The 22,960-nt window shown below is 37.7% G+C and overlaps 1 protein-coding gene across 1 annotated transcript; it reads right to left on the reverse strand.

Annotated features, from left to right (window-relative positions):
* Positions 1 to 1,157: 1,157 nt before the first annotated feature.
* On the reverse strand, positions 1,158 to 22,398 carry mdu (meduse). The gene is made up of 6 exons (XM_065226521.1): positions 22,239 to 22,398; positions 19,471 to 19,493; positions 14,503 to 14,994; positions 3,087 to 3,322; positions 2,888 to 3,019; positions 1,158 to 2,815 (listed from the first exon to the last, which is right to left on the reverse strand). The coding sequence occupies exons 1-6, from the start codon at positions 22,396 to 22,398 to the stop codon at positions 2,659 to 2,661; spliced, it is 1,200 nt and encodes a 399-aa protein (XP_065082593.1). The 3' UTR covers positions 1,158 to 2,658.
* Positions 22,399 to 22,960: the final 562 nt, after the last annotated feature.

Here is a 22,960-nt window from a genome sequence, read left to right on the forward strand (position 1 = left end):
GGACCGTCAACGAGGAAATTTACTTGAACGAGTGTCTGAAAAAACGTCTGCAGCCTTTCCTTTCCTGCTGTTTTTGGCTGGATTTGGCTTTCTGCCATTACGGAAAAAGGCCATTGGGTAATATACCGTAAACAACGTGCAGGTGGTGCCCAAGGTCGAGAACCCTCCCTAAACGCCAGCGCTCCACCCAATTGAAAAATATTGGGCCATCGTCAACGGAACTTGAAGAAGGCCCAAAAAACTGTTGCAAGCGAGAAGCAGTTTAAGACAAACTGGCGTTCAGCGGCGAACAAAGTGGACGAGGTGGCTACAGGATCTGATCGCAGGAGTTAAACGAAAGCGGATTCGGTCAACCGGAAGCTTAGCTGAATATTGTTTTCTGTATTTTATACGAATTGAACTTAAAAAAGAAAAATAATTTAATTTGTTTAATAAAAAATTAAATCAATTTACCAAATTTGGATCGTAACACACTACTTTCGATGAAGGAACGCGAATCACGAAGGGGAGATAGTCAGCCTTCTTCTTATTGGATACCTGGATCCCCATAGTACAATATGCAGTCTTCTAGATTTGTGATTTAGTGAAGGGCATATGAATCATCATGACGGCCATATTTGGACTTTTCATTAAAATGTATTAATTTTCCGAACACAGAAAGTTTTAAAAACCTAGTATTGCCACGGTGGGAGTTCTTGCAGATATCTGAGATAGGATTTCAAAGGGAAGTGGCGTAGCATGACTGGGTAACAACCAGGGTGAGTTATTTGGGTTTCATTATTGTATTTTGCAGTTGAAACTGGACTCCTCAAAAGTGCGGGATCGCTAATAGAAGTGCGCTTTGACGTTTTATCGTCTTGGTGTTTTCTGCGGACTTTTTCATTATGAATCATAAGTGCGCCGAAGACACCAATAGGTTTAACGTAAAAACGTTCATACTTTTATTTGCGATTCTGCACTTTTAACTTTTTAATCACACTTATAATTTGTTCAATGCGCAATATCAATATTTTCGCGAGCATTTTCAGGTACTATTCTTTGTGAGATAAAAATGGACTTAAGGAAATATGGACATAAGGTAGCTACTTGGGTAGAGAGGGAGTATATATAAAATACGGAACTTGTGAGATGACTGACATACACTGAAGTCTTTTCTATACACGGTTTATATTTGGTCAAATCTGTTAGGGTAATTTCGGATCAAGCATAACGATACACGATTACGTTGTTGATTACTACCAGATTATCAACTGACGCCAATATTTGATATCTAAATGTAAATTCAAAAAATAATTTGCGAAGTATGTGTACTGCGCTCTTGTAAGTCGTAACTAAACTATAACATCATAAATAGATTGGCATCTTAGTAGCTAATTATTTCACATTTTTTTACAATCTGGTGTAAATACCTATGCTCTCACTTTCTTGTTCAATAAATCTTAGCAAATACATTTATAATAAGAAAATAAATTGTTTGGAAATAGCTAAAATGAGGGATCTAAATCAAAGTATAAAGTATACAAGCACGAAAATTGAAAGCATATTTGATAAGTAAATTTTCATACGATTTTTATAGATTTTTATGATTTATTGAAAATATTTATCAGGAACACTGGGTGAATTGGGATTCAAGAAATCGATTCTAAATTTGTGTGCTCGCTAAACAAGGAATACGTTTGTCAAATTTGAATCTTTTGGTACGAATTGAATTGTTTCGAAGTCCCAGCAAAAAGACAGTGAATAAAAATTTGCAAAATAGGTTTAAATTTAAATGACAATGTGATTTGCAGTTATTGTAGTATCGGTTTGACCTTTGTCGAAAACTTATTTTTGAAAGTTCTAGACAGTTGCGTTTTTAGAGAAATAAATAAAGTCCCATTCAGTTAGATGTTTAGGGTCAGTTTACAATTGAGTCGTGTATAAATTGGGTTTATTGTCTCAATTCTTCATGTTTATCTTCAATATTCCTTTTAAAAACCCATGTACTTGCCATAACTAGTCCTACACATTTTGAGTAGTGCCCTAGCTAGTGCACTTCCCCTAGCGTATTTTTAAACGAAAACAATTGTGTGCATAATCTCATGGCATTCCAAGTGCTGCTGATGGTTCATTTTCAATTCGGGCTCAAATTGAAGAACAGTATGGTAATCGTTGCTTGAATTTTTTTTCACCGTATCCTTTGTTATTTATCATAAAAATGCAGAACATTAAAAAACATCAATAGCTGTTTATTCATTCAACCCCAAAGTTCAGTCCATGAAAATGTGTGCACTGTATTCTACTTGCCAAACGGAACATAGTGAACACATTTTTATTAACAGAATTTAAGTTTTAAACGACAAAACTTCTTTTAAAATTTTGAAAAATGATTTTCGTCCCATTTCCTCTTACGGAATGATTATGGATTTTCCAGATTTTTTTTAAATGTTCATGACGATGATCCCACTTTTCCCAGTGTACCTTAGCAAAAAAAAAGTTTTCTGGCCCAAATTGTGATATTTCCCCAGCAAAGCAAGTTAACACTATCCAACAAAATAAATACAGCCTTTTTTATAATAAATTTTCAATTCTAACCTTCATTTTGAACAACAGTACCCTAATAATGTGGCTACTTTATCATTTAAAGTATCTAACTAAAGAAATACCACTTTCAATAGTCTATCGTTGCTGTTTCTGCTGAATAAGAGTCTCCCATTTCGCTATCAGCTTATGGGAAGATGGTGTCTCTTGCGGGTCAAGATCACACAATTGGGCTAATGACATGGCCGGACGCATACCACGTTGACGATTTTCAAACTGTGGCGATGGTGTTTCCCTAACAAAATAGATAGAAAAATAAATGATTAATTAGCTGTGTTAAATATATAATATATAATAAATATGTTACCTTGGAGAAAGACTAGAATGTGTTAGTGCTTCACAAAGCTCACCAATTGATTTGGTGGATCGCAATTTTCTGGATGACGGATACACAGTCATGTCAATGGTATCTTCATCGGAAAGATCGCCACAGGAATCGCTGAAATGGAAAAATAAGTACTTTAAGTAAGATTTCTTGACATGTAGTACTAAATGAAAAATGTTACCTGTCGTATTTCAGCTCTAGAAGATCGGACTGTGAAGCGACTCGGTGTTGTTTGCGTAATCGCTTAAGTTCGGATTCTCGGTTCTTTAAGTCACGAAGTTCCTTCTGAATTTTTTCTTCTACTGGAACATAACCTCGCCGAATGGGTTTTCCGTTGGAGTCCCGCTCGATTACTGGTGGAGTGGAAATGGCCGTTGGTGGTAGCATCATATGCGTACGGTTCAACTCTATAGGGGACTGTAGGAAGAACGATATTTAGATTTTACATAATTAATACGTATTGATTAACCACCATTAATCCTATTGGTCATTATAGCATTATAGCCTTCTGTATACTACTGTCATTCATCTGTGTGTTCTATGTAAGAATTTTAGGATCAATAATTATCGCATTTCATATCGGTCGTTTTCTACCGACGTCAGGAACAAGGTTGTTTATCGATAACCGTCGATAACGTCTACAATGGAAATTTTCATTGCAGGCTTTAACGCTACCGTTATCGACGGTTATGGATTAACAACCCTGGTCAAAAACTATGTCATTGCTGTTGGTATAACAATGAAAAATACGAAAAGAAACAATACATTTTTGAGTGTGGTGCAAATATTTGAGAAGAAGAAAAAATGTATTTTTAGTGGTAGTTCGAGTGATAGTTATGCTATGTTCAGACTAAAGACGAAGACAACAAATCAAGATGACTGGCAACTTTGTCAGAATCTAAGCGACATATACAATGGCGCTGTGCTTGAGTGAAGGTGAAAGCAACGCATAGAAAATGAGCAAATACTCAAACCCTTCTTCTGAGGATGTAATCTTTGCTATCAAATTCGTTCGAAGCATTTACATTTGAGCGCAGGGTGACGCGATTGTACCTGTCTCATAGCGTTCGTATGAGAAAATGGAAGAAATTATACTTCAAGATAGGTTATGTGAACCCTAATTGGCCCTATCTTAATATTCAATTTTTAACAGTTTTTACCAAATGATAGATTTTGTCATATGTCTACGCGAGTAGAGCCATGACAATTTATTTCAAATTTGAGTTAGACCAAATATACTGTATTAACAATATAGTTCACTCTTTTATTTTTTCGGATACACGATCTTCGGTCAACAAGTACACCTTTGGGTCAGAAAAGGCAAGTAATGTGCAAGGACTATGTTCCTCGGAAAAGACGATTGTTATATTCAGTTTCCAGTAAGCCATGGAGGAATTCCGAACTACGACATCTTCGTAACATCCTAAGGAAAGCACGTCACCGTTTCTTCCTTTCCAAGTCTGAGAACGACCGTGATTACCTTCGCGAAGTAGAGCTGCAGTACAAAACAGTTCTATTATCCATCTATGATAACTACTTATTCAGGACCCTCACAGCGTAAAACAGAACCCATCGTGCTTCTGGGATTACACGAAGAAACGACAAGCTTTAATGATGCCCAGCAATGTGTCACTTGTACCAATGCACGGCCTTGGCATCAAAAAATGACCTGGGACGGACGGTATACGACTCCTATTTCTGAAAAACTGTTCCAGAGAGCTAGCGAATCGAATTGCCTGCTTATTCAACCGATTGATTTATGAAAGAACTTTTCCGACGACGGCTTGGAAAGTTGTTTACATCGTTACTGTCTAGCAAAGCCTGGCGAATGTAATCAGATGACAAATTATCGCGGCGTATCTATACTTTGCTGTATCAGTAAAGTGTTTGAAAGACTGGTGTACAACGGTCTATACAAAGTGGCGTCTTCCATCATCTTTGATGGTCAGTATGGCTTTATTAAGCATCGGTCTACAGCAACATTGTAGTTTTACGTCACCGCACTGTCCCGCGAAGTAGAATAGAGGTGGCAAGTTGCCGCGGCGTATGTTTACTTTGCGAAAGCCTTCGACACTGTACCGCACATTCCAGTCGGGGAGAAACTGAAGCACATAGGTTTTCCAGATTGAATTAAAGAGTGGATATATTCGTACCGCATATGTTACGGTCAACTCGGTTCCATCCCGCACTATCAACATCACCACGTCTGGTGTACCTCAAAGAAGCGTTCTGGGACCACTTATATTCAACATTTTTATCAATGACCTGTGTTTGCTACTTTCCTCGTTCAAGCTTTCATTCGCTGATGACCTAAACATCTATCATGTCATAGCTTTTCTTCTGGAATGTACTGCCAAACAAGAAGACATTGATACTATGCTTTTATGGTGTTGGGATTCATCTGTCGCCACGCTTCTGAGTTCACCGACATCCATGTTTTAAAAACGCTCTACTGCTCGTTGGTTCATAGCATTCTGGAGTACGCAGCTCCGATTTCGTCCCCTTATTATGTAGCTCATGTTTTCATGATAGAACGGGTACAGACACGGTTCTTACGTTTTACACTGGGACAACTTCACTGGGATGATCCGACCAATCTTCCTCCTTATCCCGACCGATGCAAGCTCATAGGATTGGAGCCACTATCTGTCAGACGACTAACGATGCAGCGGCTATTTGTCTTCGATGATTTTGGAGGATCTATCGACTGCCTTGAACTTTACAGATTCCGCTTAACATTCCTCCCAGACGATTTTGGAACTCAGCTTTAATAGCAATCCCATACCGCAGAACAAACTACGGCTACAACAACCCTTTCGATTCGTGTCTTCGCTTGTTCAATGTTGTCGAACTTGACTAAAACAGTTTCTTAGAAATAAGTTTAGTATTAATCTCTAGTTTATAAGTAGAAAAGTTCAGTTTGTACGACTAATCGAATACGGTGATAAATAAATAAATAAAAACAAATAAATGTACAACTCGTGCAGAAAAAAATCTTCATTTTACAATTTGTTGCATAAATATAAATAAAAGTTATAATCCTAGGAGCCAAGCCAGAGGTGGCGAGTTCGATTCCCAGTCCTGTCTAGAAAATTTTTCGTGTTTGAAATTTTCTCTGCATTAGTATCATTGTGCTGGCCACAAAATATACAAATTCATGTATTGGATGGCATAGAAGATCTTTTAATTAATAACTGTGGAAGTGTTTCCTCTCTTACCTCAGTCAGTAAAGACGTATCTACAAAGAAAAACCATGCTCAAGGTGGCTGGGTTCGATTCTCGGTCCGGTCCAGGAACTTTTCGGGATGGAAAATTTCTCAACTTCGGAGTTCATTAGAGTATGATTGTAATTGCCACACACTTATACTAATGCAGAAATGGTACAGAAGAAGAAGAAGTGAAAGTGTTTGAAAAAAACACTAAGCTGAGATCAGACGAAAGCTCATCTAAGAGCGTTAAAGCCAGGAAGAAGAAGAATAAGAAGAAGAAGAAGAAGAAGAGGAAGAAGAAGAAGAAGAAAAGGTCACACTAGCTACCTGTCTTCTTCTGCCTGGCTTTGAGGTCTTTGATATGTAATAGCTAAATAGGATGTAATCAAGGGGAACAACACTCATTTGGATGTATTTTTCACTCTAATCATTACTTGGGATTATCTGGGAAAACATAGTTTAAGGGATTTTTTTGAGTGTGTCGTCTTGACGAAAATAGGGCAGGGATAGAAAAAAAAGATTGGAATGGATCAGGGGATGGAATGGATGTGAGGGGTGTTAATATTTTTCGGAGGGATACGAGTCTGAACGCGAAGACGATAAGTCTGGAATGTGTTTTGAATTGATCGTATGTAATAAACGTAAACAAATTGACATTTTAATGCTACCAGAAACTACTCTGCTAACTTTTCCTTAAGGCAAAATTTGAACCCGCTCTGTTTAATTTTCTCATAAAAAACTATAATGTATGTGCCAACTGATCAAAACATAGCTCAATGTTACATTCACCTAACTTTAAGAAGGTATCAATCGTCGTATGTAACAAATTTGATAGAAGCGTAAAACTGTACATACAGTGCAAATTTTGCAAATCTTCAATGAAAAACGGTTGTGGGTGGTCCATAAAATGATAACTACGCTTTCCGTGAAACATTAGAGCATTTCAGCCCAAAACGCAAACCGGTTGGACATGAGTGTTTTAGATTACTCATACGTTCGCTGCTACCAATGGTTGCATTTTTATTTATGCATGATTTGTTTCTCTCTAGAGTAACTTTATAAAAAGGCATATTCATAAAGTTGATTATAACAAATGACAACTGAGAAGAAGCTGTAGGTAATTAATTGTTCTTTGAGAAAAAAAATACATTGAATAAAAAACCTATGTAAATCCATAGTTAAACATAAAATGGTGATTTTCTTAAAACACCCTCTTCAATTTTTTATATATTTTTTTTGTAAAAAAGCCAACAATTTTATAAAAAAATGTAAGCTATCTTGCTCCAAAAAAATTCTATATTTTTTTAAATTTTTATTGATCTTCAAAATATAACGAAATTGCACATTTCTTTGTAAAATAATAATTTATTTAGATTAACGCATATTTTTTTTATAAATTTGTATTTATGAACTTTTTATCCTAAGTCTAGCCGTTCTTAAGTTAATGCGAATTTAAAAGATAATAATTATGAAAAATCAACATTTTAGACCATTTTTAAATGTCAGTCGTGATGTCCAGCAACAAAATGTGATTGTATTAAATAACAAATAATAATTTTGAATTATTCATTCTCAGATATGGTGGCTGTGAAACTTGCCCGTTTATCTATGCGCAGCGGAAGAAAAACAAGCGCATAAGTAATGAGGAACGGGTGGTTACGATTGATCACTAGGTTTCGGTTAATTTTCTCAGCTGTATTTGGACAGGAACTTGATTCGCAATATTCGCGCACAGAAAGTCCATCTGCCTGTGGGTGGCTCCTTCTTCAATCTCGCAACTTGGGCCAAGTAGAATGAATTCCTGTTATATACCTATAGATGAGGAAGTGGCCAGAATGTCACTTAATGAAAAACACTTCATGCGGCACATCAAATTATATGAAATTCAAAACTAAGATTATTTAGTGTGCCCGGAATTAGTTTGGCCCTGCATTTTCAGGTGTCAGGCCAGGTGCTAAGTTGCGACACCTCAAATTATCTAAATTCTCAACAAGTTCAATTGCAGTCAAATCGGCTACATTGATAACACATAAACACATTCCAGGAGCCCCCAGATTCTGACTTGTGCCAACAGCCAACAACAGTGTATCAAATCACATGAGCATTCAAAATAAAGTCCATTGATGGACACATTGGCCTCACTCGACTCGGGCATGCTACGGGCGCCCCCAGTGTGGCCACTTTCTAACTTGGGCAACAACCGACACAAATGAGCATTCAAAATCAAGATCAGTGACCGTCACACTGTATGCCTTGGAACTTATTTGCTATAACCGAACATGTGCCGGTTGCACACGGATTAATTAATTAATTTATTTATTTATTTGTCGTCAATCAAGTGTATACCGTTTTGTACCAATTATTGTTGTAATCATAATCTCATTTCATTTCATAAGTCTTTGAAACATTACAGGATCTGACTTTAGCCAAAATTCTTCATGTGTTGTATAGGGTAGGTGTACCAGTTATGGCCATACGCACCATTCAAATTTTATGTGAGTTCTAGATCAAAATCATTTTCAGACAAGATTAGCATAAAAATCAATGGCGGTTAAATTAATTACCACACTGGTCACACTTCACATGCTCCTATTAACTTCCGGGAAATAGTCCCAATTATGTAGATGTGATTGATGTGAAACTGTCAGGCGAAATATCAAATCACATGAAAATTTAGCAACAAGATCATAGACGATCATATTATGTACACGCGACCCCATTGGCCACACCTGGTAATGTACTGGGTGCCCTCGGTGAAATGGTCAGAATGTGGCATGCTATATAGTACCAGAGACTACATTGGCAACCTCTGGTAATGATTTTGGTGCCGGGATGATTGAGGAAGTGACCAGACACTGATATAAGCTAAAACCCACTGTGCTACACTTAAAATATTATGCATGAAGATTTATGAATAAGATGGTCATATTGGTTAAACCTGGTGCCCTCGGAGATGTAGACAGATTTTATATTGAGCCAAAAACATCTTGCGATACTTACCGACACACTTAATTCATATTTTTAAAAGATTAAGTGTTCACTCGGCTGTGAACAGAAGCAGGCCACTCTCGATGTGTAACCATTCTCGCGTAACATTTGAAAAGGACCTATCCTCGTTGATCGATTCTCTTCATCGACTTTCTCTTTGGTTTACCAAGGAAACATAAACAAATTTCTCGCTAAGCTCGCAGCACAGTTCGGCAGAAGATGATGTTAGCTTGCGCCTGAAACAACACACTGAATGGGAAATTTATTTGCAATCTGGTTATTCGCGAAAGAAAAAATCGATGAAGAGAATCGATCAACGATGGTAGGCCCATTTCTCGTGTCGCGCGAACATTGTGTGGTGCTCCTCATTGTGAGTGCTGACCACGTTTGCGTCCATTGCTGCAATGGTTGGTGATACTGCCACAAAATGAAACGACTGGAAGCGGATGCCATTCTAATGGATGAGGCTTATTGGATAGTTGAAGATAAAGTGTTTATTGTGTTGTACCTTTTGACTATAGTTTTACGGTGTTTTGTTTAGTGAACAAGAATCCACAGCTCTGTAAAGTTGATTCTATTGAGACTTATCAAATAAATTAATGAACAAAAAAAAAATTAAAGTATGCTGTAAAAAAGCCGTTGTGCATAAACTGATTGACATGGAAAAGGAAAAAAAAAGATTTATAAGTCAAACATACTTTAACTAAACAGTTCATGCGTGAAGTTAACGATTTACAATCGTGTAAATCGTTAACTTCACGCATGAAGTGTTTAGTTTAGTTAAAGTACATAACTCTAGATGGGAGCTTACCATCAATAGCACGCTTGTCATATATCGGATGTAGAAACTTCTTTACGACTTATTTCAGTCATAAACAAGTTGCTGCAACTTTTATTAACGGAAGTGTGCTACTCGGGATTGGTCGAAAGGTACAGTAGCAGCACCTCTCCTACCCGTGTCTCATTGAGATCGTTAAGTTGACGATGACAGCAGCACATACAGTGGTAGAGGCAACAATAGCTACAATTTCCAAACCTATCAACTAGATGCTTACGTCAGATGGCGACTTGAGTTATAGAACTGTTTCCGCACATCGAAGGTACATGAGCAAATCGGCGATCATCTTTTCAGTGGTGGTAAGGGAGGGGGGAGTTTGGTAAAAGAGATGATCAACCTGATGCGTACCTTCCTCAAAATTGACCTTTGCTCGCTTTCTACTCTCTATATAAAATTTTCACACTGCCGTACACTAACGGAATTATTTATTTACTTATTTATTTATTTGTCGTCAATCAGTGTAGATCATTTTACAGTTGTTGTCTTAAGTGCTATTTTTACAATTTCGTCTTTGTTTTTTTTTTTTATATAATATGTCTTGAGAACAACTCTATACTTTCATCTCCTCATCCATCGAATAAAATGATCACTGATATTTGACGTTAAGCATCTCCAACTATGTAAGTCAAACATGTAGTTTTGATCATTTAAAGCTGGTTGTATTTTGCTTAGAGAAAGGTGGGGCAAAAGTTCGACTGAAGTTGTAAAAATAGAAATATCTCAAAACTTCAAGCATCTGGAATCATACTAATTTCTTACACAGAATCACTAACTCAAGGTTCACAACTTAAAAGCTCACTCGTAGCTAGAATATTTTTATTTTCAGAACAGTGTTTTAAGGGATTTGTCGTCTATCAATTTTTGCTGTGTGCAGTACATTCTTTAATATTGTCCTGTGATTAACTTTCATTTGATATTCATATGATTATCTAGTGGTAAAAAATAGAGCTGCACCAAATAGGTCAGATGTTCGGCGTTAACATGATTTTTTTGCTGATCTTCGGCCGTTTTTCAAGTTATCCAAGTTTATCAAGTGGCCGACAATGGATTTGAACGATTTTTTTTGTTATTTTAAAGCTTGATATTCAGGCAGAGTATTCGGCCAAATATTGCTACATAAATATTTGTTTGTTCAGTGTAAATAGACTGCTGCTCTTTTATAGAAGACAATACATACACAGATAAAAATATTATGTAATTTTCAACTGTTATTTCCCAAACTGGAGCAGGTTTTTGTACTTAATTTTACATGTACATGCAATAACTTTCTCGCTAATGTGGATTGGAATGCGACACTAGACTCCGGGGATGCGAATCTGGCTGCCTCGACCATGTGTGGTATCATATTCTACGCTATCGATCAGTTTGTGCCTAAAAAACTACGGTGTAAACCTGCCATACCCGCCTGGTCGAACTCTGATCTTAAGCACCTGAAAAAGGTGAAAAGGGCTGCACTGAGGAAACACAGTAAATATCACACAGATTCTACGAAGGCTAATTATGTCCGCGCCAACAACGAGTACAGAGATCTCAATGCAAGCTTGTACAACGCAGTCTCACTTGCAGAGTCGTCTCAAAGCTAATCCTAAGGAATTCTGGCGATATGTGAACGAGCAACGGAAAGAAACGGGATTGCCGTCCAATATGACTGATGGCGTTACTGATGCCAACTCCGTCGCAGATATCGCCAATATGTTTCGCACACAATTCAGCAGCGTTTTTTCAGACGAAGTTCTTGATGCTCAGGAAATTGCTGCTGCCACGAGTAATGTCCCTCGTATGTCGGTGTTTGGTTCTCCATTCACCATCCACAGCGACATGGTGATTTCAGCCGGGAAACAGATGAAAACATCAACAGTATCTGATTCCCTCATTAGTACTGAAACGTTGCTTAGACACTCTTTCAGTGCCCTTAGCTAAGGTCTTCAACTTGTCAATGACCTCCGGAGTTTTTCCAGAATGTTGGAAGGATTCGTTTGTTTTCCCTGTTCACAAAAAAGGATGCAAGCAGACTGTCGCCAATTACCACGGAATAGCTGCATTGAGTGCTATCTCCAAACTATTCGAGCTAATTGTCCTGGAAAAGTTGGTTCAAGACTGCTCGTACAGTATTTCTCAGGATCAACACGGCTTCATGCCTAAGTGCTCGACGACGACTAATCTAACTGTTTTTACATCGTTCATTATTCGTGAGATTGAACGTGGCCATCAAGTTGACGCCATATACACCGACCTCTCTGCAGCTTTCGATAGAGTGAACCATGAAATTACCATCTCTAAATATGACAAAATGGGTGTTCATGGGAGTCTACTTACCTGGCTTTGCTCCTATCTGACTGGCAGATCTATGTCTGTTAAGATCGGTGACTACGCTTCTCCACCCTTCATTGTTACATCTGGTGTTCCTCAAGGCAGCCACCTGGGGCCATTGCTTTTCCTGTTGTATATGAACGACGTGAACTTGATCCTCAAATGCCTTAAACTCTCGTACGCCGACGACATGAAACTCTACTACGTAATAAAAGGGCCTCAAGACGCTCATTTCCTCCACCAAGAACTTGAAGTCTTTGATGATTGGTGCCGGATAAACAGGATGTCTTTAAATGTGTCCAAGTGCTCGGTCATCTCCTTTGGCCGTAAACGGGAGATGCATTTCCACGATTACACCTTAAGAGGAATAAGCTTGAAACGCGAATCGACTGTCAAGGACTTGGGAGTCATGCTCGATTGCAAATTAACGTCCAAGGATCACATTGCTTATGTTGTATCTAAAGCTTCATCGCAGCTAGGATTTTTATTCCGTTTCGCCAAAAGCTTCAAGGACGTGTATTGCCTGAAGGCTTTATACTGTTCCCTGGTTCGACCTATACTGGAATACTCTGCCGTTGTTTGGTCGCCATTCTATCCATAGAATTGAAGCTGTTCAGCGAAGATTGATTCGCTTTGCGTTGCGACACCTTCGTTGGCGCGACCCGCGTACCTTGCCGAGCTATGAAAGTCGCTGTAACCTCATGGACCTGGAGCTCTTGGAAGGAAGGCGTAATGTGGCGAAGGCTTGTTTCGTTGCGGATCTTCTGCAAGGGAACGTCGACTGCTCCACACTTCTCAGTCTTCTTGACATCAACACTCAACGATGGGACCTCCGGCTGCATGCGTTCTTCAACAACCGGCGTTCGAGGACCAACTATGGCGTACACGAACCAATGTTGAGTATGTGCCGCGTTTTCAATAGTTGTTATTATGTGTTCGATTTTAATGTGTCCCGCGAGAAAAACAAGCGTAGCTTTAAGAGATGTTTGCGTTAATTTTGTGTTTGAAGCAGTTTTGATGTTTAGATATAGAAAATTGTCATTAGGGTAACTATTTTATCTGTTGACAAGTAGAAATAAACAAAATTTAAAATTTAATATGTATGTAACGATCAATAATTAAATTAATAAAATCTGAAATTTACACTTTCATGTAAATTGATATTGTTGTTCGTTGAAAATTCAATAAATTTCTATTGAAATTTTCAGTGTTATATAGTAGCACAGATGCATGTAAAATTCAAGGCAAATGAATAGATTATTAAGTATTAACACATAAATTTAAAATAGTAGTGGACTCCCGCTAATCTGATCGATACTTCTTGCATATTAACGGGGTTAATTTTTAATTTAAACTTCTGGTAACCCTATGAGCACAAGAAAAGCGTGTTTCTTGCAGCCTTAATTGCTATTTTGTTTTGATTATGCGTTCCGTTTCGCAATATTCAATTTCATTTTACTGCATTCCATGGCTGAATGACGTTTGGAAATTTTTATTTAGCACGGCGTGCAGATTAGTGGGGTTCAAATTAAAAAGTGTTCAGATTAAAAACGGTCAGATTACCGAGGGTTCACGGTATTGTTATATGTTTCAACTAAGGCCAGAAAATACGATCAATGCGACAAATGTAAATTTAAAACATTTGTGCTGTGTAGTACATTGCCCACTTAAACATACTTTTTTGTCGGGTCACGTATTTTTCGGTCATTTAATTTTTGATTACTGTAAAGATTAATTGCGTGAAGGGTAATTATTTTTGTAGCAAATTGTAGACTTTCATCGCCATTTTCTTGCAAATTAAATCAATCAGGCAAAGCAACTATGTAATTGGACACAAGAGTCATTTCCCTATCTAGTGGTGGTGTTGATTTATGTGAATGATTTGTCATTTGCGTGAAATCGGCGCTGGAAGTGCAAAGTGTCGTGTGCGTATCGAGATATATCTGTACATCGAAAAGCAATTCGTGAATCATTATTCACTTATGAAAATTGTATGGCCTTATAGGTTTGAATGCAAGTGCTATAAACACGGTGAGATATGCAAAAATTGGATGGAGTACCATAATTTGCAAATTACCCTACGTCACTTACACCTTACACATTGAAAACCAAAGATTGGGTAAGTGCTCAACATTGTACCTTTCTACCTCACAGTTACGCAATTAGTTATGAACAAGATGACAAACAGTATGTTTGGCCCAACCCAGGTATTTCCTATATGACCCGAAGGGCTATCGCCAATTATCACTTACCATGTGTTGCTCTGATTTTACTATAAGGTTGCTATTAGTAGTGGTACCGCTGATGTTGTTGTTGTTATTGTTATTGGACGTAAGCTTGTTCAGTCGACCCCGAGAAGCGATAAATTTTTGCATTATACCACGTTGATTTGGGTTTACATTGAAGCGCCGGTTCGGTGAAATTTGGAAGAGCTGCGGCGTGGAACGGGCACGGGTCAACGCATTCGACTGGGGCAAGATGAATTGGCGATTTCCGTTAGGCAGTGCATCATGGCCGTTGGTACCGTTTATCTGATTACTTGCCGCTTCTATTTTGTCTTTCAGGTTGGACACCGACGGCGAGTGCACTGGGCTGGGCGAGAGCGAAAGTCCGGAATCGTCCGAGTTGGCCGATGAGAGACAATCATCGTTGGAATCGTTTAGCTGGTGGCCCTGCCGTAGTTCCTGCTCGCGTCTAGCTACCTCGTTTATTTCCTCCTGTATTCGTTTCAGAGGGTCTTCGGTCTGCAATTAAAAAAAGATCGAGATATCAGAATAGTGGGTAAGTATCTGGAAGATGGTTTACAGCATCGTAAAACATTTCTTCTTTTCTTTTGTTTTGTAGACTATCAACCTAATTTTATTTTTTCAGTTTGTTTTAGGTTACGGTGAAACAAGAATGCACTTATCATGGACTATTTAAGTTAGCCAAAAAGTTCATAACGGTCAACATAATAGAAACACTTCATCAAAGTTCATGGGCAATACAAATTTCTTTTCATTAATAGACACATTGTACCTTTTTACCTGTTTTTAACCGATTTTGTACTGTAACTAAAAAAAAACTGTAATTTTTGGGTGATACTCAAATATTGTAGCAGATTTGGAATGTGTGTTAACTATCCTATAAGCATCCCAGACAACTGCATTCTGGTATATATTGTCGTATATAAAAAGTTGTTACTGTCTATATTGTACAAACATATTTACAGACAAACAAATTGTATATAATGCACAAAAATTACTGAATTTGTGGCATAAATTTCATCGAAGAGAAAGAAAATCCTACATATTAGGTAAAGGATTTTAAGTATTCTCGTCAACCTAGGCAGTAATTTCTAAGCGTCACGCACACATACGACATGTTTGTTTGTTTACATTTATCTACTGCTTGCTATTCTATCCATTCCAATCGTCAGAATTGTCCAAAATGGTTTGAAAATGTTTTCACAACGCTCCAAACATCTCAGGTGAGTGTGACTATTGTTGGCAGCCTCTTTTCCTTAGGTATCCTTTCCATTTGAACTGCGTGTTAACCAGCTTTTCTATTATTGGCAACTCAAAACCAGCCGTAGTGTAGTGCTTATATTTCATTTGAAGAAAAACCTGGCATAACAGGTTTACTCAGTCGTAAAATTGTACTCAGATGAAGCTGAAAGACTAAGTAATTGTTTGAATACATTCAACGAAGTGTTTTGGTGATACTGCAGATACGTGCAAAAGTTTAAATTCTTTTTTTTCGATTTTAGTTGTAATCATATACGACATGATCTGAATTGTGTAATAACAAATCCTTTTTGATAAGCCTTACGATGTTATCCGATTTAATTTGTGATGCAGTACGATGGTAAATAAATGTTATTCATATATGCGATGTTAACTTAATCTGTAGTAATTTATATTAATATTTGTATATTGTTAAACGACTTCTGGTTGTCTGGGATTGATCAAGAGATTGAGTAGTTTAAATCAATTTGGTGACCTGTTATGTTGCGTCACGTAATAACTTGACTGATTTTCTGGAAATTTCGTTTTCATTTGATGATGTATTATCAAGAAACAAAAACCGTCTAAATCAGTGTCTCTCAATCTATGGGTCGTGACTTCGTGACCTTCCGGTGGGTCACGGACTGTCCTTTAGTGGGTCGCAGAAATTCAAACAATTTGGTAAATAATACATTTTTCAAATTCTGTGCAAAATGTATCTGAATTTTCACGGTGATTTCATTTCGGTATTTTATAGCCAGTTTCTAAAGTTGAGGTCATTTTTGACGTTTTTACGATCATTTTGATGTTTCAAGATTATTATGAGAGGAAATTTTAGTGTTTTCAGGTCATTTTCGCACATTTAAGGCCGGTTTTACTGATTCTGCGTTTTAGTATAATTTTGTTGTTTGACATTTTGTGTGTAGTTATTTTAGTGTGTTTAAGCTGTTTGAATGCCAATCTGTTTTTCGGTTGCTGTCATTTTGATGATTTTAAGGTAATTTTAGCCATACAATATCTGTATTCGAATTGGTAGGTAATACTTTATTTTTTTTTCTGTAAACAGACTTGTATTTTCCATCTTTTGACGTAGGAGTACGTCTTTCGGCAACATATTGGGGAGCAATTAAAAAAAAAAAACCAATATCGATCGCGTTACGAAAAGTGGTCAGGTTTGACCACTTATAAATATGTCAATAGCGGATGAACGGTGGTGTAGTGGTAAGCGTGATTACCTCTGACCCCAGCAGGCCTGGGTTCAATCCCAGTCGACGCCACCGGGATGTTCTGAGGCATAACATCTCTGATCACGCCTTCCTTCGGATGGGAAGTAAAGCCGTTGGTCCCCGGTTCATGAGTTGATGGGTCGATAGGTAGGGTCCAGGTGTGGGAGCTGCCTTCCTGGCACGTCGGTAGCATTGGTGCTCAGCACGGAAAACAAGATCGACGGAAAAAACAAACCAAAGGAAAAACAAAAAATAGCGGATGGATTTTACTTCTAAACAAGCCCATCAATTGGAAATTTTTCTACAAAGCTGCTAAAATGAATACTTTATCAATTTTCAATAGGTCACTATTGAAAACTACACAAATGTCCAACTGTAGCAATGATTATCAAAATTATCTCCGATTGCCTGCAAGAAGCGCTTTCCCCAACACAGATTTGGAAATCGAATTCCATCTGGTTTCGCCGAACGGTGCTTATTCAATCACCGTGTGTGATGGTGTCCGGACGGTCGTCATCATCAGCAGCAGCAGCAGTGCTTTCGGCGCGTGGCGTTGAACATTGTTCTCCAGTACACATCAAAAGGCTGCCCGCAAGCAGCGAGCTGCACACCGCCACTGATCGGATTCAGTAGCTCTTCGTGAGTCGCTGTGGGTCATCTATGCCAAGCGCGTCACCCTCGTTCCAAGCAACAGTTAATTTTCAGTGAACGTTCGCTCGCCTTGCTGCCAGCCACATCACCCCTAAAACTCTTTGATAATGTATCCACCAACCAAACGTTTGTGGTCAAATGCGTAACAGTATTGAACTAGTACATACAAATTCTGGCAATGACCGAATACCACATGACCTTGTAAATTAACCAGAAGCACTTCGAATTAAGGTAACGTTTTCTGCAGGACGCTAGGAAAAAGCAAAAAAAAATCTTTGATTTCTATGATTGATTCCTCTAATAAATTTTCGCATTTTTATTATCTATTGAATAAACCAAAAATTCCTCGCGTTTTGTGCATAGAAATGCGTAATTTTGTCATCAGAAAACGAGTCGCTGAATATTGATACCGAGCACGTAATCTATTCATTCATTCGTCGTCAATCAAATGTAAACCAGTGTAAGTAACAAAAAACACTTAACATCTATTTTACTTTTTAATTTCTGACTAACCTAAAAAAGAAACGTTTTCAATGTTCATTATAACAATACATCATTCTATTTAAAGGCGCTGACAAAGTTTGTTCTTTGGTTGTTAGTATAAAATCTATTTCTGTTTCTTGAGGAACGAGTGGGAGCATAAAAATTTAGATTTTCTAAAATCTCTGTGGCATTTCACTCTGTCATTGCAAACTGCCTTCGCTTTTCAAGTGCATCCAAATTGATCAACATACATCGAGACTCATAAGATAGTAAGGGTAAACTCGTCCAGCCTAACTTTCTTATAGCAAATAATAGAAACTGGTTTTGAACTGATTCAATGCGGTTAATATGATTATCTTGATATGGACCCTAGACTATACTACAGTACTCAAGGAGGGGCCTAACATATGCTATGTATAATGTTTTGATTGTGTATGGATCATTGGAATGAAAGCTAAACCGTTTAATAAACCCTACCATGTTGCTTGCCTTATAGATAATGTTATTATGATGTTCAACAAAACTTAATTTAGTCCAAGATTGGAACCTTGTGGCACACCAGATGTTACCATGACTACTGACGATAAATCTCCTTCAAATTTAACTCTTTGTGTCCTACCGGTCAAGTATGACTAAATCCACTTTAATAACTGTTGACTAAAACCTATCTTAGATAATTTGAATAGCAAAAGAGGGATATCAACCTTATCGCACGCTTTTTTCTAAGCAGAATTGTATTTGCCTAATAGTATCATTAAACTTGGCATAGCGATTTTAGGATTTGTGAGCATTCACTCAGAGTGAGCGCTCGCGAATCATAAAATCACTGATTGTGACTCTCTGAAAGTAAAATTGACAGGTTTTATGTGTCAAACAACCTCTTTTTGTAACTTACAAGTACAAACATGCAGCTCATTATTTTTCAGAGTTTTGAAAAATATTTTTATAGCAAAATGAGTGGAAGCAACCCTGTGGGGGAAAAACTTATAAGTACAAAAATAAATTTACCGAGAGTTGGACAAAGTTTGCTTAGTTGAATATAAAACCTAGATACGATGATTAAAAGCTGGCTAAATTTTGCCAACATAAAATTCAGTGGAATAAATAATCTGATGAATCGCCTGTTGTATTATTTTCACGTAGGCCTACGTCTATACTGGGGTGCAAAAAAAAATGTAACGAAATAGTGTTAGCTTTTAAACGCTTATAACTTGGCCATTTATTGATGGATTTAAATTATTTTCACACCCTTAGAGTAGTAAACAATTGAAAATGTATCAAACTTTTAGGCCGCAATCAATCAATCACGTGTTCGCTTGCTATGACTATCAAGAGAACAGAGACAGGTTGCTAGGTTATATATTTAAGAGCTTACCTGTACGTTTTGCTTCAGATCGTCTGCGGATGTTACGGTTGTCACATCGTTAGATCGACTAGATAGAAGGTAGAGGTCTTGGACAAAGTTGTTCTGATAAATAAGACCTATTGGATGATGAACAGCTCAGCTCAGAATTCACTCACCATGTGACGCTACAGTGCAATTTCACATATTATTGCTTGCTTTAACTTGACAGTACGTCTAGATAGAAGTTTTCTGTCTTCAGTTCTGAATGACAAGACCTGTCGTATCTCACTCGAAAAAACCACATCTCGTCTAGACTAAGTTTCTGTCAACATGACCGACATGTGGACAGCTCAGTTCTACATTCTCACTCCAGGCCCGACGAGTATACGATTTGACTTATAATTACTTGCATTAACTTGAAAGCTCAACTATGGTTATGCATTTGACAAAGTTAATCAGATTTATAAGACCTATTGTATGGTGGCCAACATTTCTTCACCAGTGTACGAACTGACTTGCTACCTTTGGCCAAGTTTTTCAGATGCACAAGACAGATGGTGCAGTTTAGTTCAGAATTCTGTTAGCAGTGAAGTAAAAGTGCCTTTGAAATAATAAATCTTTAAATCGAAATTTTGATAATTTCTTCTTAGTATTTATAATAACATAGACAAACAGACATAACACTCGTAAGTTGTTCATCGAACAAGCATTTAACGGTTAATTTAAAAGTATCGTAGTTGGTAGTACCGCCACCTGTGGCACGCATAGTCATTTTTCTTGCGTTTGACGTTTACACACTACCGCCATCTGTTCAGCGTACTACCCACCACAGTCTACTCAACAGATGGCGCTAATGTTTCAGCGACGATGTTTTACAGTGAGAAATATTCAATGTTTTATGTCTGTTTGTTTGTGGTTATTACGTCCCAACTGAAACCATGTTTTTGTCTGCCATCGTTACTTGTGCAATATAGATTACACGAATGTAAGGTATTGATTTGTCAGAATACGATTTGCAACTTTCATGGCATACCTCAGCGAAACAAAACCGGACAAAGACTTATCAAAATGGCACCATAATGTTTGCAAACTCATAAAAATATGTTAATATGAGACATTTTTATTGACCTTAAATTTATTGAATTACAGTGTTCGCTATTTTATAGTTTTTTTTCTTGAACACAATACAAACTCAAATGAGATTCAGTTTATCTGTCATAATTTTGCAACATTAAAATATTCTAATATGGTGTGACGTACTTATATATATTTTAAACCGGTTTGTTATATGAAATGCATTTTAAATAGCAAGTTTTCACTCAGGTTACTGTAAGTAAACATTATTCATTAGGTTCCTTGAAAATTAGTTGTACATATTTGGAACCTAATTTTGAATGGGACAAGAACTGAATTTTGAAATAATCGAGGCTAGATGTGCTTTTTACAAAGGTTCGCAAAGGAAATATCTTTTGTAACTTTATAAATACTCAAAAGCCTCCAAAATCATGTATAACATATAGAGGGAGGTGACTCTGTCTAACATGCAGAGAATAGTTTGTTTTGCTGGTGAGTAGCGCACCACGTGATGTAAATGTAGTAGATAAAAAAAGGGTTTATAAAATTTTTGTGAATTTCCCCTACAAAAGCTGAAACACAATGCAAATGGATTGATTGATTGGTTGATTTCTTTATTATAGAGACTTAAAACCCAATTTTCTGCGTAGATTGATTTGCGTAAGAATTACGAGCAGATTTGGACTGACGTCTTCCTCATCAAAATGCCCAATTAATTAGTATTCAGTGCCAGCTGTATGGAAGGAGGACAAAAGGTTGACATAAGGTTGTAGAACGAAAGGTCGAAAAACAAAAGGTCGAAACGACAAAGGGTCGAATGGACAAAAGGTTGAAGGGACAAAAGGTAGAATTGAACTTAGATGGACAAAACGCCGAATGGACAAAACCTTGAAAAAATCGATAAACTAGTCAAATTATTCGATGATATAATGGGTGGATAACTCTCAAATATTTTTCTTTCTTTAAATCGTGAGCAGTTTTTTGGAAAATTAAGATAACAAATAATTACTATGCGTATTACTGCAATTGAAGAGACAAATAGCTGCCTTTTCAAGAATATATTCCTGCTTTAAATCATGAGCAGTGCTTTGGGAGAATTAGTATAGTATAAGTAAGTTCTCGAGTGACGCCGGTGGTGTAGTGGTAAGCGTGATTACCTCTCACCCCAGCAGGCCTGGGTTCAATCCCAGTCGGCGCTGTTACGCCTGAGGCATAACATCTCAGAAGGGGAGGCTTTACTTGGTCCCTGGTAATGAGTTGATAAGTCGATAGGTAGGGTCCAGGTGTGGGAGCTGCCTCCCTGGCGTCAGTAGCATTGGTGCTCAGCACGGTAAACAAGATCGACGGAAAACAAATTAAGAAAAAAGAGTAGAAGTGTCTGTGCCTAGGGACACGAACAAAAGCTTGACGTAGGACCGCTAATGGACGGAACAAATATGAAGAGCATTTAGTTATTTTAATTGATCGATCATCTATTATCTTAACACTTACGTTTTTGATTTGTAGGCGTACCAAATTTGTAGTATTTTTTTTCAAAGAGAAAGTTGATGAAGAGAATCGATCAAAATCACTTGCATCCCTGCTTCCAAGTTTGGTTACAAGATTACAACTTGTTGGCCTGAAAAGGGCCGTTTTGTTGCCAAAGGTGGTGATGATTTAACCTCTGAAACCGTACAGAGTGCGTCTGTCGCTTCAAAGCGTAGACGACATCCATGGCCGCTTACACTTGGCATGTTCATTGTAGGGGACAGCATCACGGATCAGATTTTCCATGAACACCTTCAACACACCTCGGGTTTTCTCGTGGATCAGACCGGAGATACGTTTGACACCGCCATGGCGAGCCAGACGATGGATGGTGGTTATCACGAAGCATCTTGCCATGACGCTTGGCGCCTCCTTTACCAAGACCTTTTCCTCCTTTGTCACGACCTTGTGGCTTGTTAGGTGGACTATCTATCCTGCCACCACCTTCCTACTGCTGCTATTGCTGCTTCTGCTGCCTGTTCACCACGCCGTTCGAAGCGAAAATGAGTTGAGGCTAGACAGCAGCTCTCTTTTATATATTTTCATGTTAAAGCACAATGATGTGCAACCAAGTGGTACTCGATTATGACAACTGGGTTTGGGAAGAACGTTTATTTCATGAAAACAGTGATAAAATTATCACTTTTTATTTGTACATTGGACAATACTTGACATTACAACTTTTTAATAGTTTCTTGTTGAAAATCATCAGTCGAAAACATTGCGTAGAAATATTGCTGATCGATTGGTGAAAAAATTATTGAAATTAGTCCAGGGGCAGCTGAGTTATTAATGTTCAAAATCTTTCATAATTTTGTTTCATGTTCCATTTTCGGTTTTCACAAAGGGTACCCCAGTATAGAAATTAAAGACGTAGTCCTACGTCAAAAAAGTAAATTCTCGAGCGAAAATTTTCCAT

Source organism: Ochlerotatus camptorhynchus, unplaced genomic scaffold (genome assembly GCF_037179485.1).
Source record: "Ochlerotatus camptorhynchus isolate MF236.1 unplaced genomic scaffold, CSIRO-AGI_Acam_v1.1 ptg000254l, whole genome shotgun sequence".
NCBI classification, from domain to species: Eukaryota; Metazoa; Arthropoda; class Insecta; order Diptera; family Culicidae; genus Ochlerotatus; species Ochlerotatus camptorhynchus.

Bases quoted from the DNA above. Each gene is read 5' to 3' on its own strand.
- mdu (XM_065226521.1), bottom strand. From the start codon at position 22,398: ATGGCAAGATGCTTCGTGATAACCACCATCCATCGTCTGGCTCGCCAT. The intron at 19,494-22,238 runs GTAAGCGGCCAT...TAACATCCGCAG, and splicing joins CTACAATGAACATGCCAAGT to ACGATCTGAAGCAAAACGTA. The intron at 2,816-2,887 runs GTAACATATTTA...CTATTTTGTTAG, and splicing joins CATTCTAGTCTTTCTCCAAG to GGAAACACCATCGCCACAGT.